At 35.7% G+C, this 12,760-nt stretch overlaps 1 protein-coding gene across 5 annotated transcripts in view; it reads left to right on the top strand.

The window, feature by feature from the left end:
* Positions 1-12,760, top strand: part of CWF19L2 (CWF19 like cell cycle control factor 2) — a 208,131-nt gene that overhangs the window by 132,414 nt on the left and 62,957 nt on the right. For all 5 annotated transcript variants that reach the window (XM_081241070.1, XM_081241069.1, XM_081241068.1 and 2 more), the window contains exons 15-16: positions 4,559-4,714; positions 6,669-6,749. In XM_081241070.1, coding sequence (XP_081097196.1) covers positions 4,559-4,714; positions 6,669-6,749 — 237 coding nt within the window. The remainder of the gene's footprint in view (positions 1-4,558; positions 4,715-6,668; positions 6,750-12,760) is intronic.

Genomic DNA, 12,760 nt, shown 5'->3' with positions numbered 1-12,760 from the left:
AGCCAAAGGAAAGATGTTTTCAGATAATAAAAAATAATTTTTGGAACTTAGTGGTTTACATTTAGCAATTGTCCTATTTTCCTGTAATGGCATTGACCTTTTCTGCTGCTGTGTTTTTGTCATGATTTTGTTACCAGCTTTAATTTCCATACTTTTCCCTTATAGCCTTTTGGATTCAGGGATTGTGTGTGTGTGTGCATGTGTGTGTGTGTGTGTGTGTGTGAATGTCTGTGTCTGTGTCTGATCTTCAAGAAATTGAAAGGCACAACGTGGGTGAAATTGCTGCTGAATTGCAAGACCTTATAATGACCAAAAGAGAGAGAGAGAGAGAGAAAGGGAGGGAGGGGAGGAAGGAAGGAAGGGAGAAAGAGAGAGAGAGAGAGAGAAAGAGAGAGAGGAAGAGAGAAGGAAAGAAGGAAAGGAGGGAGGGAGGTCCTGTTTTTCTAATGACTGACAAGTGAATAGGGGTTATAGGAACCCCTAGTTAGAAAACACGAAAATTTTAAGACTTCTAAAGAGACTAATACTAGTCTTTGTATCATGCTGATAAAGATGCCAAGAGAGGAGATATTTTGACTGTATTTCATGAAATACCATCTTTTAACTCCCTGAAATCTTTAAGTTTATGCTGTGAAAGTTAAAGGGCAGACTGTTTTAATGCATCTATGGCCCAGCAAGGGTAAGAGTGTGGATAAGTGTATTTGATGTGAAAACAGTTTTTCTTTTTCTAATAGTGGATGCCAGTGCAATAAATAATTTCAAGTGGAAAGTGTTGCAGATTTAGTTTTCAGGATTATTTGGGGACTTTTCCAGAATGCTTTTTAAAAATGTATACATGCAAAACTGATTTAACTTAGAGCAAAAGTAAAGTGCCAAAAAGATTTTAAGTTATACAGGAATCTAGTCTGTATGTTATATGTTTCTATAAGAAATTAAGTTACTTGATGAAAAACACTGAGTTGGATAAAGAAGAAATTTATTCAGTTCAGGAGATACTGAGTGCATGAGTGTAAGATAATGCAGGTGTTGTAAGAAATGCAGAGATAAAATCACTCATTAATTCTGCCCAAAGGTGTGGTATATACTAGTATAGGTTACATTATGGTTTAGCAGGTTTTGTAAGCCAAATGCATTATAGAAAATTGAGTGAGGGAGGAAAAGCCAAATTTTTTATGTAAATAATGGCATTATAGCTCTCTTTTGTGATAAAAGAAGTTGTTAGAAGGTTTAAATTACTCTACGATAGTGAATGAAGAAAACATCTGAATTCTAGCTTATTTAAAGAAATGTACTTTTTTTCAATTTTTGTTTTTACTTTCAAATATATACAAAAACTCTAATTATGCCCTGGTTAATACCCTTATGGTCATTCACCTCTTTTAGAGAATATATGTTAAAAATGATTTGACTTAGCAAAAAATTATGTTTGCAAATTCAGGGTCCACTTCCTTCAAGTAATTTTTATCACCATTCTCTAGTAACATTTAAATTTAATTTTAGACCTTGTGTTTAGTAGAATATACAAAGATATTCAGCAGCGCATGTGGGAATAATCACAGATTTCTAATGATAATATCTAAATTTTTAGTTTTATTAAATATATAGTGAAACTTGTTCCCCTTTAAGTTTATTCTTATCAGTTTGACAAATGAGCTTGAACATATGTTATAGTCAGACACTGTAGGTCCATTTTTTAAATATCAAATTAGCAGTATGGTGGTGGGATTGTTAATGCTTATCTACAGTGGGCTTCACTGTGGGGCCATTTCAGTGGAAAACTTCCAGTGTTAGTACCATTAGGTCTTTTTCTTGGGGCTACTCAGACTCTCCAGAAAACACTCTTTCGATCTCTTGCTTAGAGCATCTATGTCTGCTTTCCAGTGTTCTGGGAGCTGAGTTGGGAAAGAAGGCTGGTGTGGCAGAATGTCAGACATTTAAGAACACTAAGTAACATTTTTTTATGATGCCCCTGTTTTCAGACTGTATACTCTCAACTGTGGCTGGTTTTCCTAGCCCAGCAACTTTGTTGTTTGCCTTCTCCAGAAGGTTATCCTATAGTGTTCTGCTGGTGTGGAGGAGGGGATCTGGTGTGTTATTTTTTTTCAAAAGACTTTCATCTGTGCCATCTGTTTTTCATTACACCTTCACCTCTAGTTCCATAATTCATTGGTGCTGCCAATTCCTGAGCCTTTTGAGGATTCTGCAGTGCAGCATGAGTTTCTTCTTTACCATCCCTGCTAAACCCCCTCCTCCTATATCACCCAACTGTGAACCAGCTTTCCAGTGTTTAAGTCAGATATTATGGGGTTATCTGATTTTTAGTGTATTTTCTCTCATTTTCTTTGTTCTAATAGCTTTATGCTGTTTTGAAAATTATCTTAATGTCATTTTTGAGGGGTCACTTCATGAAGGGTGTAGAATTAAATGTGTATGTTCTGTACTATCGCATAACATTTATCTTTGGATAATCTTATCTTTAGACATGTTCTATTTAGAAAATTTGAATAAATTATAGTATTAATATTATATCATCAGCCCTAAATAGCTTTGGTATCTTTAATGAAAATACTTTAATATTTATTTTAAATTCCTTTACTCGTGTTTCTCTGAGTTTTTTTGTAATGTGATTTGTAATGTGTAAGAATTGTAACACTCGAGTATAGACTAATTAAATATATTGTAAGGAATATAAGTCCAGATGTGTTAACTAAATGAGGAATTGCAATTAGGTGAGTAATCATAGTTTAGAAACATGGAAAATAGTGATTACCTGAAGGATGAAGTGTTTTCTACTAGTAACACGGGAATTTTATTTCGCCCCTGTAACATGAGATCTCTACATCTCTGTGAAGCATAAAATAGTTTTGTATCTTATGATAATGAACTAAAACACTTTCTTCATTGTTTAGTTTTCATATAAATTTTAAAGAATGCATATTATTTAACTATGTATAGTGTACTTGTTGTATTGAACTTGGGGAAATCCTGCTTTAATGGAGGTGATAACCTCAAATTATACCATTAAACTCACATTTTTAAATTAAAGTATTATATATATATATATATATATATATATGAATTACTTAAAAGTGTGTATTGTCCTCCTTGAGGCTATAAGTATGATGTTTATATATTTTATAATATTTAACTATTCTTGCATCACTACTACTTTAGTACTTTTGAGTTTTCATTTATAATCCATGACATCTTCAGTCTGTCTTCTTCGCTATTGTCCAGATAGACTCTAGAACAGTCATCCAACAGTTAGACCTAAATTTTACCACCTAAATGTGATTTTATCTCTTTTCTTATTTTAGTTTACTGGAACTGTTTCCAATATGTACATAATACTGAGCAGAGTGAGTTTCAGTTAAAAATATGTTGCTTAACTATGTGAAATTATGTGGTAGATTTAGAAAGTAAAGTAACTATAAGGTAACATTGTAGAGTTTAAACATTGTTTACTATTTTTTTTATCTTAAAAAATGCTGAGCTTGGGGCTTCCCTGGTGGCGCAGTGGTTGAGAGTCTGCCTGCCGATGCAGGGGACACGGGTTCGTGCCCCGGTCCGGGAAGATCCCACATGCTGCGGAGCAGCTGGGCCCATGAGCTGTGGCCGCTGAGCCTGCGCGTCCGGAGCCTGTGCTCCCCAACGGGAGAGGCCACAACGGTGGGAGGCCCGCGTACCGCAAAAAAAAAAAAAAAAAATGCTGAGCTTATATATACAGCTGTGGTTAGAAATGTAGAGCGAATCCTGTATCTGTTGCTTACTAGGTACCTTTTTAGTTTACCTCAAATTATAATTATTTGATTTTTTTTCCTACTTGTTCTTATTTTATAAAATGAGTGGAAAATAGAATAGTGATGAGTGATCAATAATAAGTGATCAGAGGAGACCTGGTTGGAACCCAGAACTCCCAACCCCTACCCAGCAGTAATTTGTAGCCTTTCTTCTTTTTGGGTGTCAACAAAGGCTTGAATGGAAAACCTGAACTTCTATCTCCACATGGCCATAACTAGGCAGGGTCTCAACAGCAATCTGGTTGAATCTCTAGGGAATTATGCTGAGTGAAACTTTGCAAGTGAAGGATCAGAAGACATATGAAGGGAACCAGCAAATGAAGTTACTTTGAGGATAGAAAAACAATTGGAAGTGAATTCTGCATGACTGTTACTGAATTTAAGGATGCCTACATGCTCAGAGTACCTTTTTTGGTTTTTGAATGTTTTCCTATGATTTTACTGTCAGTTCTATGTATTTTACCACCTAAATTTGATTTTTCTCTCCTCCTTTTCTTATTTTAGTTTACTGGCACTGTTTCCAATATATACATAATACTGAGCAGAGTGCGTTTCAGTTAAAGAAATATGTTGCTTGCTTAACTATGTGAAATTATGTGGTAGATTTAGAAAGTAAAGTAACTATAAGGTAACATTGTAGAGTTCAAACATTGTTTACTATTTTTTTATTTTAAAAGAATTTATTATACTTTTTATTGTTTTCATATTTTGAATCTCTTCTCAGTGAGTTATTTACCTAGCCATTTGCCTCTCTTCAGATGTTTAGAAAATCATTGGTAAAGATGTTTGAAGATAAAGGATTGGACTGTATCTTTTTAGAAACGAACATGAGCTTGAAGAAACAGTATCATATGGTTTATGAATGCATTCCTCTCCCAAAGGAAGTGGGTGATATGGCTCCCATCTATTTTAAGGTATTTATGGATAGTCTTTACAGGCATACTTATTTTTTGCTATATTATGGTTTTATGAATAGTTATCTTTATTCTGATATTTTTCTCCTATGTACTTATCAAATTTTATATCATACAAAGAAATGAAGTAAAGCACAAAAAATTCTACTATATAAATTTCTGTAGAAGAAATTTGGGATTTTGACCTTTAAAAAGCATGCTTATTTGTAAGTATGAATATACTATCAAATGGTAATTTATAATTTCTATTTTAATTTCTCATTTCTCAAATGAAAAATCAAGTTCTACCTGGAAGTACTTTCAAGTCAAAATTGTGGTCATAACTCTAGAAAACTTATAATTTAAATTCCTTAGAGCCAAACATAGTTACATGCAAACAGTACAAATTACAATGGCTAAAAAAAAAAAAAAATTACAATTGCAGAGACAAGTTATTGCTGCAAGTTTTAGTATTTAATACCTCATCATGCTTTTTGTAAAAAGAAACTAAAATCTAACCTTGACATACATCTTTGGACATTGTAATAAATGATTAGAGTTCTTAAGCAATTGTGTCATTATAATATTCAAGCAGGTTTAACTAAATAGCATTTGTTTGATACTGACCTGAGTGCAGTGTAATTTATAGACTAATATAAATTTGTAAATGTAGAACCATATATGAAATAGTAACGTGTACAATTAAAGAAGAAGATAATGTTTTGTGAGGTGGTATAGAAACTTGCAGAGGCAACATTTAGACAATATAGGATGGTAAATTTTAATTAATATGGACTGTAAATCCCAATAAAAAGAATTATTTTAAAAAAGGATTATTAAACCTGTTAAGGTTGATGAGGTGGTGAAAATCAACTTTTCCTATAGAAATTTTTAAAAACAATCTGATTATTTGCTTTGAAGTCATGCTATTAAAGTATAGGAAAACAAGCCAGATAATTCCCAAATCCATGTCAGTCCTGTATTAAAGAGAATCAATTGAGAAAGAGATTATTATGCTTTCTTTCAATTTTTTTTTTCTCTTGTACTTCCTCAGTGAGCCCTAGGAGATTGTGACTATAGGTATTGAAGTACATAGGGCACAACATAGAGCAGCTACTGTTGCTCATGGTGAGTGACAGAAATGTCATCTCTTAGCAGAATGGTATGCCACTTTTATTTTGTATCTTTTATATGATCGTTAAAGATGTACTTATTTGATTTAGCTTCAATTTTATATTGAATGTGCTACATTATAGTGTCAACACAAGCAATCCATGTCTTTTAAATAGGGAGCAGCAGTATACCTGATGTATTTAAACTATGCTTATTTGAATGTTAATTTCACCTTTAGAATTTGCTTCATTAGTAATGATGTATAAAATGACATTATTTTATAATTATCACCATGGATTTTCTTTCTATTAAATATTTATTTACCATAAACACTAGTCATATTGATTAGCTTAGAAAGTCTTATAATTCCATGTCTATGTATTTTTTTCCATGCATTTTTACTCCTTTTTTCTATGGCCAGAAATAGTTCAAGTATTTGGTTGCCAGAAAGCACATAAATTACTGTTCTTATATATGGAAGAAGAACAATAAAACAAAATGAATTTATTTGAGTAGATGTCTATGAATGGCGTAAGGAATTTGTGAACTTTATGTTCATAAATTACGTTCAATATTAAATTGCTTGGTCTTACTAAGGATTGTTTTTGTCATGTAAAGGTGAGCTAAAGTTAGTACAAGAGTTGAGAATGAGTAAAATACTATTATTTTGGCTAAAGATAAGACTTGTATGAAATCAAGAAATTCCAATTTCAAATAACAGAAATTAAAGGCTTAATTCGTTCAAAATAATAACCTAACATGTACATTATACCTTACAATTAATTCACCATATTACTTCACTATTAAACTCTTTGTATTTACTTGTGTATTACTTTTTAATTGACAAATGGCTATTTCTTAGAAAGCCATAATGGAAACTGATGAAGAATGGTCTATGAACAAGAAATTAATTGATCTCTCTTCAAAAGATATCAGAAAGTCTGTAAGTATTATTTTTTTAAAATATAAGAAATAACCCTACTGGTTAGGATCTTTGTAATTTCCATATCTTATTTGAGAAAGAGACCATTTGGCTGAGTGATCAAAGGTGAAGTAAATATAATTCCATAAATAAATAAATTATTTTCATCCTACATGGTCTAGCAAATCCTTATTTCTTTAATTGCTTATTTGAATGTTTATTCCTGATCTTTTGGTGCTCTGCCACTGTAGTCCCTATGATTGTTCATGATAACCATAAGACTCTGCCATGAAAGTTCCTCTTAACGGGATTCTCAGCCTCTTGGACAAGTGAGGAGAGATGCCTTCTTGTTACTGAAATTATAATGAGGAAAACATTTTCCTAAAGGCTCTATTTTGAACATGGAACTCTCTCTCTCTCTTTTTTTTTTTTTTTTTTTTTACTTATACAAAGGTTCACTGTTATGGTCCTTTAAAACAGTAGTTGAGTTAGATGATGGGTACATTATTCTTTTAGAGACTTTACTAACCATGCTTCATAGTTTAATCTTGATTTGAAGATCAGATTTTAGATACAAGTTACCCTTAAGTTGAGTACTTCTGTAATGACCTCCCTCTTTTCTAGAAATACACATTAAATGGAATAGATATATAATAGAACTGTGGATTGCTTTTTCTATTTCAAGAGTATTATATGAATGTTTATTGAGTGCCTGCTATTTACCAGGCACTGTTCTAGATGCTTTTTATACATAATGGAACAAAACAAAGGCTTTGTGTAGCTTATATTCTAGTGCAGGAGTTGGGAACTGCACTCTGTGTGCTAAATCCAGCCTGCTGCCCGTTTGTGTAAATGAAGTTCTATAGTAATGCAGCTAAATCCCTTTTTTTTTCTTAACATCTTTATTGGAGTATAATTGCTTTACAATAGTGTGTTAGTTTCTGCTTTATAACAGAGTGAATTAGCTATACATATACATATATCCCCATATCTCCTCCCGCTTGCCTCTCCCTCCCAACCTCCCTATCCCACTTCTCTAGGTGGTCAGAAAACACTGAGCTGATCTCCCTGTGCTATGTGGCTGCTTCCCACTAGCTATCTATTTTACATTTGGTGGTATATATAAGTCCATGCCACTCTCTCACTTCTTCCCGGCTTACCCTCCCCCACCCCGTGTCCTCAAGTCCATTCTACGTCTATGTCTTTATTCCTGTCTTGCTGCTACGTCTTCATAACCTTTTTTTTATTTTAGATTACATACATATGTGTTAGCATACGGTATTTGTTTTTCTCTTTCTGACTTATTTCACCCCGTATGACAGACTGTAGGTCCATCCACCTCACTACAAATAACTCAATTTCGTTTTTTTTTTGTGGCTGAGTAATACTCCATTGTATATATGTGCCACATCTTCTTTATCCATTCATCAGTCGATGGACACTTAGGTTGCTTCCATGTCCTGCCTATTGTAAATAGAGCTGCAATGAACATTGTGTCACATGACTCTTTTCTTTTTTTTTTGGCCGTACGCGGGCTCTCACTGTTGTGGCTTCTCCCGTTGCGGAGCACAGGCTCTGGATGTGCAGGCTCAGCCACTGTGGCTCATGGGCCTAGCCGCTCCGCATGTGGGATCTTCCCGGACCGGGGCACAAACCCGTGTCCCCTGCATCTGCAGGCGGGCTCTCAACCACTGTGCCACCAGGGAAGCCCTGTTTTCTTTTTAACAGAAGCCGTTCTGAAGGTGTGAGGTGATATTTCATTGCAGTTTTGGTTTTGATTTGCATTTCCCTGATGATTAGCAATGTTGAGCATCTTTTCGTATGCCTGTTGGCCATCTTCATTTCCTTTTTGGAAAAATATCTATTCAGTTCTTCTGTCCTTGTTTTAATCGAGTTTTTTGGTTTTTTGATATTGAGTTGTATGAGCTGTTTATATATGTTGGATTTTAATCCCTTATTGGTCATATCCTTTGCAAAAATTTCTCTCATTTAGGAGTTTGTCTTTTCATTTTGTTGATGATTTCCTTTGCTGTGCAAAAGCTGTTAAATTTACTTAGGTCCTATTTGTTTATTTTTGCTTTTATTTCATTTACTCTAGGAAACTGATCCAAAAAAATATTCCTGTGATTCATGTCAATCAGTGTTCTGCCTGTATTTTCGTCTAGGAGTTTTATAGTATCAAGTCTTAAATTTAGGTTTTAATCCATTTTGAATTTTGTTTTTGTATGGTATTAGAGAATGTTCTAATTTCATTCTTTAACATGTAGCTATCCAGTTTTTCCAGCACTACTTATTGAAAAGACTGTCTTTTCTTCATTGTATATTCTTGTCTCCTTTGTCATAGATTAATTCACCATTAAGTGTGTAGGTTTATTTCTGGGCTGTCTATTCTATTCCATTGATCTATGTGTCTGTTTTTATGCCAGTATCATACTGTTTTAATGACTGTAGCTTTGTAGTATAATCTGAAGTCAGGGAGCATGATTCCTCCAGGTTTGTTTTTCTTTCTCAAGATTGTTTTGGCTATTCAGAGTGTTTCAAAGGTACAATCTCCCAAGACTGAACTAAGAATATAAAAGATGAACAGACCAATTACCAGTAATGAAATTGAGTCACTAATTTTAAAATTCCCAACAAACAAAAGTCTAGAACCAGATGGCTTCACAGGTGAATTCTACCATTTATCCTTCTGAAACTATTCCAAAAAATTGCAGAGGAAGGAACACTTCCAAACTCATTTTCTGAGGCCAACATCACCCTGATAACAAAACCAAAGATATCACAAAAAAGAAAATTACAAGTCATTATCACTGATGAACATAGATGCAAAAGTCCCCAACAGATACTATCAAAATGAATCCAACAATACATTAAAAAGATCATTCACCATGATCACGTGAGATTTAACCCAGGGATGCAAGGATTTTTCAGTATTCACAATTCACTGTGACACACCACATTAACAAATTGATGAATAAAAACCATATGATGCAGAAAAAGCTTTTGATAAAATCCAACGTCCATTTATGATAAAAACTCTCCACAAAGCTGGCATAGAGGGAACATACCTCAACATAATAAAGGCCGTATATGGCAAACCCACAGCTGACATCATACTCAATGGGGAAAAGCTGAAAGTGTTTCCTCTAAGATAAGGAATAAGAAGAATGTCCAGAGTCACCACTTTTATTCAACATAGTTTTGGAAATCCAAGCCATAACAGAGAAGAAAAAGAAATTAAAAGAATCCAGGGGCTTCCCTGGTGGCGCAGTGGTTGAGAGTCTGCCTGCCGGTGCAGGGGACGCGGGTTCGTGCCCCGGTCCTGTAGGATCCCACATGCCGCAGAGCGGCTGGGCCCGTGATCCATGGCCGCTGGGCTTGCGTGTCCGGAGCCTGTGCTCTGCAGTGGGAGAGGCCACAGCAGTGAGAGGTCCGCGTACCTCAAAAAAAAAAAAAAAAAGAATCCAAATTGGAAAGGAAGACGTAAAACTGTCACTGTTTGCAGATGACATGATACTATACATAGAAAAATCCAAAACACACCACCAGAAAACTACTAGATATCATCAATGAATTCAGCAAAGTTGCAGAATACAAAATTAATGTACAGAAGTCTGTTGCATTTCTATACACTAACAATGATCTATCAGAAAGAGAAATTATGGAAACAATCCCATTTACCATCACATCAAAAAGAATAAAATACCTAGGAATAAATCTAACTAAGGTGGCAAAAGAGCTCTATTCTGAAAGCTATAAGGCACTGATGAAAGAAATTGAAGATAAAACAAAAAGATGGAAAGATATACTATGTTCTTAGACTGGGAGAGTCAATTTTGTTAAAATGACCCTACCACCCAAGGCAATCTATAGATTCAGTGCAATCCCTATCAAAATACCAAGGGCATTTTTCACAGAACTAGACAAATAATTTTACAATTTGCCTGTAGTCTTTTTCTTTTCCCTTGCTGGTGAATTGGGACGGACAGTGTATTGAAAAACAAAACAACACCCCACAAATGTCCAATTCATGATCTTATAGAAAAAGGTATCTAATGTACATACATCTTTTGTGCTTAAGTTTTTCACTTCTCATATCATAATTTCCAATGCCATTGAATATTTTTTTAGAACATGATTTTAATGGCAGTTGAAAATATTTTAGGGGAGGGGTGGAATCAAAATGGTGGAGTAGCACGACGCTGAGCCCACCTCCCCTCACAAACACATCAAGACTACAACTACATATAAAACAAGTCTCACTAAAGGTGACTTAAAGACTAGCAGAACAGCTCTTCTGCAACCTAGACTGTAAAGAAAGAACCACAGAGTCTGATAAGAGGGGGGGAGAAGCGATCTAGTTGGGACTGACTCCCCTAGAGAGTGACCTAGAGAGGAGAGAGATATCACATGTTTAGGATCTTCCTTGGGGAGCAGAGCATTCAATCCACACATTAGGCATTCCATCTCTGTGGTCCAGCAAGAGGAAGATGAGCCTGTCTGGGTTAGAAGAACAGTGGGGCTTACCTGAGTGCTGTAATAAATGGAAACTCTGCTCTTGAGGAGCTTGCACACAGACTTGCTTGCTCACAGTCCCAGGATGGAGGCAGCAGATTGAAAACTTGATGATGCTCTGGCCGGCTTGCCAGGACCACCCCAGTGTTCCCCCAAGTTTGCACTGGACTCCTACTCTAGCCCCTGCTGCTCTGCTGTTGCTCCCTGCTAAGGTCAAGGCTGCAGTTGCCAACAAGAGTGCACACACTCGTAGGGAACAGGACTTGGTTGGACCCTGGCCCTGCCTCTGACTAGGATGGGAGCAACACACTTGGGAAGGAGTGGAGGCAGCTCAGTAGTGTGGCTCCAACTCCTCCAACCCTGATCTAGCCTCTTACCAAAGTACGTGCATCAAGGAAAAAGTGGAACCACTTCAAAGTGCAGCCCCAAGCCCTCAGTCCCTGACCATGCTCACAATTAAGGTGGAGACTGCCATCACACCTGGGAGAAGTGCAGGTTCCTCACGGCTCCTGCTTCAGCTCTTGGGCCTGGATCCCACCCCCAGTAGGGCAGTGACTGCCATTGAGCATAGGAGAAGGCCCAGCTCAAACATGGCTCTGGCTCTACCTCCCACCAAGGCAGTGGCTGTCAGGGCACCCTGGGCTTACTTCAGATCGAGCTCTCACTGAAACCACTGTGCACACACAAACTGCATTGGGATGCTCCCACACAAGGACATATCTTCAAGACAAGTATAGGTAACTCTTTGACCTACTGTCATGCAGACAGAGGAATATGTTTCAAATGAATAAAACCCTACTGAAACAGAGATAAATAATTTACCTGATAAGGAGTTCAGAGCAATAGTAATAAGAAAGCTAACTCAACTTGGGGAAAAAAAATAAATGAACAGAGTGGGAATTTTAACAAAGAATTAGAAAATATAAAAAAGTACCAATCAGAGCTGAAGAATGTAATAACTGAAGTGAAAAATACACTAGAAGGAATTAACCAGAGATTAGGTGATATAGAAGAATGCATAAGCAACCTGGAATACAGAATAGTGAAAATCACCCAATCAGAACAGGAAAAATAAAAAAAAAATTTAAATGAGCCTAGCTTAAGGGACCTCTGGGACAACATCAGACATTCTAAATTTGCATTGTAGGGGTCACAGAAAGAGAAGAGAGAGAGAAAGGGATAGAAAATGTATTTGATGGAATTTTGGCTGAAAACTTCCTGAACCTGAAGAAGGAAATATATATCCATGTATAGGAAGCACAGAGAGTCCCAAAGAAGATGAACCCAAAGAGAACCACACCAAGACATATAATAACTAAAATGGGAAAAAATAAAGGTAAAGAGAGAATTTTAAAGTCAACCAGAAAAAACATTTATGACAAGGGAATTTCCATAAGGCTATCTGCTGGTTTTTCAGCAGAAACTTTGCAGGCCAAAAGGGAGTGGCATGATATATTTAAAGTGCTAAAAGGAAAAAACTAAAGAGTTCATCCGTACTAAAGTGACCTCACAAAAAA

This window comes from Mesoplodon bidens (assembly GCF_964165515.1).
Source record: "Mesoplodon bidens genome assembly, chromosome: 7".
NCBI classification, from domain to species: Eukaryota; Metazoa; Chordata; class Mammalia; order Artiodactyla; family Ziphiidae; genus Mesoplodon; species Mesoplodon bidens.
This window is presented reverse-complemented; position numbering and strand designations above follow the sequence as displayed.